The sequence below is a fragment of the Alexandromys fortis genome, unplaced genomic scaffold, assembly GCF_014885135.2.
Source record: "Alexandromys fortis isolate MF-2015 unplaced genomic scaffold, M_Fortis_MF-2015_v1.1 scaffold_461, whole genome shotgun sequence".
NCBI classification, from domain to species: domain Eukaryota; kingdom Metazoa; phylum Chordata; class Mammalia; order Rodentia; family Cricetidae; genus Alexandromys; species Alexandromys fortis.
In genome coordinates this window covers 204,870-209,278 of record NW_026068398.1, presented here as the reverse complement: position 1 = coordinate 209,278, position 4,409 = coordinate 204,870, and the positions used below count along the sequence as shown (strand labels likewise).

Below are 4,409 nucleotides of genomic sequence, written 5' to 3'. Positions count from 1 at the left end.
CAGATATTTTCTTCTCATAAAATTTCAATGACTAATGTAGGGTCCTTTGTGTCCGCAGAGTTGTCAGCTTACACTGTTCATGGGAGACTGTGCCTCCTATGAAAAAATGGCACAAAAAGAACATATAATGTGTTGAGTACATTGTGTCCCTTCAGAACGTACATGTAGAGAGAATTTCGGAATGTGTAAAAAAAAAATGTAGGTTAAACACCTGAGAAGAGTGCTTAATCTAATCATGTCTTTATAAATTCCTGGGAGGAACCTGTATTCTGTGACTTTTACACCCCCTGGTGGCCCTGAGTGGCCTAAGAGTGAGGTTTATGCCTGAGTTAACACTAAAGTCACATCACTGTGTCTCTAGCACAGTAATAAGTGGCTGTGTCCTCAGATCTCACACTATTCATTTGCAGGTACAGAGTGTTCTTGGCATTGTCTCTGGAGATGGTGAATCGATCCTTCACGGATGGTGCATATCTTATAGTACTGCTGTCTTTGTTAATATATCCAACCCACTCCAGCCCCTTCTCTGGAGCTTGGCGAACCCAGTTCATCCAGTAATCACTGAAAGTGAATCCAGAGGCTACACAGGATAGTTTCAGGGATCCCCCAGGCTTCACCAGGCCTCCTCCAGACTCCACAAGCTGCACCTCAGACTGGACACCTGCAAACACAGAGAATGTTGTTAGTAAATTGCAACAGAAAAATCTATCTTTTATATATCTTGTTCATGTTCACTATCACACTCAGTATCTCTTCTTCATAAATTACCTTTTAAACAAGCAACAAGGAAAAAGCAAATCATCACCAAATTCATTCTGTGTTTTTTGTTTTCTGTGCTGATCACTGAATGGGAAGACCTGGGCATCCAGGACTGATTCCTTTGTCTGAGCTTCAAGGCCAGTGCTTATTAGGTTTTCATGAGCAGAGTTAGGTCTTATTTGCATGCCTTCCTGTTATATAAGCTCTGCTGTTGGAGCTAAGAGATAGCAGGTTCTAATATGTTTGTAAATGTTCTGGGGAAGTCTGGCAGGAAAGATAATGTTAGGAAATTTTTTATCATACGAAACTATTTTTTTTCTTGGCACACATGAATTATTGTCTATTTAACATAATAATCACAAAGAAAATATGCATTTTAGGAATAATTTCTGCCCAATTATTCATGTCCTGTATTATAGAGGGCAGTGGCATTGTTTTCTTACATGCTCTGGAGATCTTTCCTTATACTGTGTTGACTTCAACACTGATGCACTTAGCACCAACTGAGTCAGCTACAACCCTAAGTGTTGTTGCCTCTGGACTTTGGAAGCTCAATTTTTGTGTTGTTATCATGTGACATGGCTGAATTCAATTGCTCAGCAAGTAAAATGCAGAGACTCTGTCCACATTCATGTGCACCAAAAAGTATACAATTCTGGTGTCTTTTTTTTTTGTTTGTTTTGGCTCTCTTTTCCAGAAATCTACATATCTGTTCACTAGAAACAGAGAGTGACTGATAAGCTAAACTTCAGTGTACAACTCAGGAATTGGACTCTGCATATCCTACACATATGCATCCACAGGCCTCCCAGGAGGATAACCTCACTTGCAACCTTTATCTTTCTTATTCAGTGTGTTTCATGCCCTCTTCCAGATAATTACCTCTCCTGATATTATGTGAAATAAAATCATCTGTGATTTTGAGAAAGTTGATTGAGCCCACTCTGAGCCCATGAGGCAACAGTAGAGAACACTGGAGATTTTTGTTGAACTCAGGTCACTGTTCAACAGAGACAATGGGACATCTGTGATATTAGCTGATTACTCCCAAGACACTTTTCCAATATCATTCTTAGGATGTGAATTGAAGCCGATTGAGAAGAAGGATGCTTGCTTTCAGCCTCCATAAACTGGTAAGTGACTCAGGCTCATGTTTCTTAGCCAGAAACAATAGGAATCAACGTTATCTTTAATAACAGTTTCTCTGAAGGGTAATGAACAAAGGTCATGATCTCAGATAGTATGCTCAATATAAAATTAAGTCATTCTGTGCAGGCATTTGAGTGACCTGCAAAGAGCTAAGTTACAAATATGCCCTTCACATCATGTAAAAGTACCTGAGCATTGTGCGTATGTAGTCCCCTTAGTTAACCTCTTAACAATATGGATATTATCATATTTTAAATACATGGGGGTAGAAATATGTAGGTGTAATGTAGAGGACAGTTTAATGGACTTCAGTGCACCTCACCATCAGTGAATTCATTTATCATGATTACATGATGATAAAAGTCATGGCATTTATTACCATAATGTTTGTTCCTGTGAAACTACTCATACTCAAAAAAAAAAAAGAAAAAGAAAAAGAAAAAGAAAAAGAAAATCACCATCTCTCTACAATTCTTTTAAGCATAAAAACAATGTTCCAAAAATTTTGTCAGATATTGATTCATCAAGAAAAAGATAAGGGAGAATCTTCATGGAATGTCATTCCTGGCTGAAGAACGCTATCTTATATGTACTCACAATCAACTGAAAATCATATGGCCGATGAATAGACCAAGAGAAGTCCTAATAATTACACCCAGAGCTCATAGCAGTGTTGAGCTTCCCTCTGAAGGATTTCCTGAAATACAGTTAGAGTAGGCTTTACAAAGGCAAATATACAAACAATGACATTAATTAATCATGTTCCATTTTAAACAAACTCCAGGTATTCTTTTATCAATAATGTGTACAAACCTTTCTTGAAGTATTACAACAAGTCATGGGAAATGGGAGGAAATAATTCATGTAAGGAATACTGAGGCAAACACAAGACCTATATACCAGAGAGGACATGTGAATGATACCATAGATATATTGAAACATTCTGGGATAGGACAGATTGCTGTAAGGTAGAATGATATACTCATTTAATCCATGAGTAATATAGGGTGTCAAGTAGACATATTGGTCACAGATTATGCATACTAGACTCAGTATATATCTTATTTATATACTTACATATAAATATACAATACTATATATATACATATATATCTGACTTTAAAATATCAGAAATCAGAGAGGCCTATATATTACATAAACTATTTTTTCAATATAATGTTTGGTATTTTATCTACAGGAAAATAGTTGATAAAGAAATTTAAAAAATACTCTAGAAAAAAATTCAAATTGATACTATTTTCAAAATAAAAAGGCATTATGCCTACAAATACATTTTTACCAGAAAATTCTAGAAATAATGAAATCATTAAGCATAATAGCTTGAAATAAACTGAACTTAAAAAATTTACTTGTCTTTCTGTGTACTAATAATAAGTCTATTGAAGAACATAATAGAATACTCTCATTGATAATATTCTCCCAAAACATAAAATAATACCTAGGATTAATTCTAACAAAGAGGTTATGATAAAACTCTAAGCTCTGGAAAAGTGTAGGCCAATTTAGAAGATGGAATGATGTTCCATATTAATAGACTGGTAGAACTAATACTATAAATATGATCATTAAATCAAAGAAATTCAGAGAATAAATGCAATCCCATTCTACATTTTTTTTTATTTTTGAGACAGGCTTTCTCCGTAGCTTTTTGTTTCCTGTCCTGAAACTAGCTCTTGTAGACCAGGCTGGCCTCGAACTCACAGAAATCCACCTCTGCCTCCCGAGTGCAATCCCATTCTAAATCATCATGACATTCTCTATGTAATAGAAAAACAGACAGTTTCTAAAGGTTAGTTTAAAATCACAAAGGAACCAATCTTGAATATAAAGAATGTTGGATTACTTTATCATATTTCACATCATAATAAATTGCTATGGCAATAAAAGTAAACTGGTACTGGCACAAAAATTGATGTAGATAAAAAAGCAAACAAACTGGAAAATACAAACATGAATGTCTGTTAACTATTGCAACCTGATACTTGACAAAGATTCTAAGTTTTCACATTTTAGAAAGATATCATTTTCAAAAAATGGTACTTGAAAAACTTAGTACAAATAGAGAAGAATGAAATTACACTTGTGTTTATTATCCATCACAGAAAATGGATAAGAAAAATGAATATTACACCTGAAATATTGAACTCTTGAAAGATACACAGGCATTACTCAACTAGTTGTAATTGTAGGAAACAATCTTATGGACACAACACAAGGCCAAGGAGTTAAGAACAAATAACGGACAAATTTATGAGACATCATAAATCTAAATTGCTCCTTTCAAAAAATGACATAATCATTTGAATAAAGGGAAAGCCCAAGAAGAAAGAAAAAATGCCAGCTATATATTAGCATACAGAATATTAACAAATTAAAACACTATGAATCAAAAATATTGACCCATTTTAAAGGTTATGTTCTCACCAGATATTTGAAGAAAAAGAAAAAAATCATCTAGAAAAAAATGTCTCAAGAAAAAG

The 4,409-nt window shown here is 34.5% G+C and overlaps 1 protein-coding gene and 1 gene segment (V, D, J or C); one reads left to right on the top strand and one right to left on the bottom strand.

Moving 5' to 3' along the window:
* Positions 1–341: 341 nt before the first annotated feature.
* On the bottom strand, positions 342–875 carry LOC126495595 (Ig heavy chain V region 441-like). The segment is given in 2 exon segments: positions 342–661; positions 769–875. Coding segments are annotated over 2 exon segments (417 nt in total).
* Positions 876–1,865: 990 nt separating this feature from the next.
* LOC126495594 (TOX high mobility group box family member 4-like) overlaps positions 1,866–4,409 on the top strand; it is a 15,858-nt gene continuing 13,314 nt past the window's right edge. The window contains exon 1 of the mRNA XM_050133179.1: positions 1,866–1,892. Coding sequence (XP_049989136.1) covers positions 1,866–1,892 — 27 coding nt within the window. The remainder of the gene's footprint in view (positions 1,893–4,409) is intronic.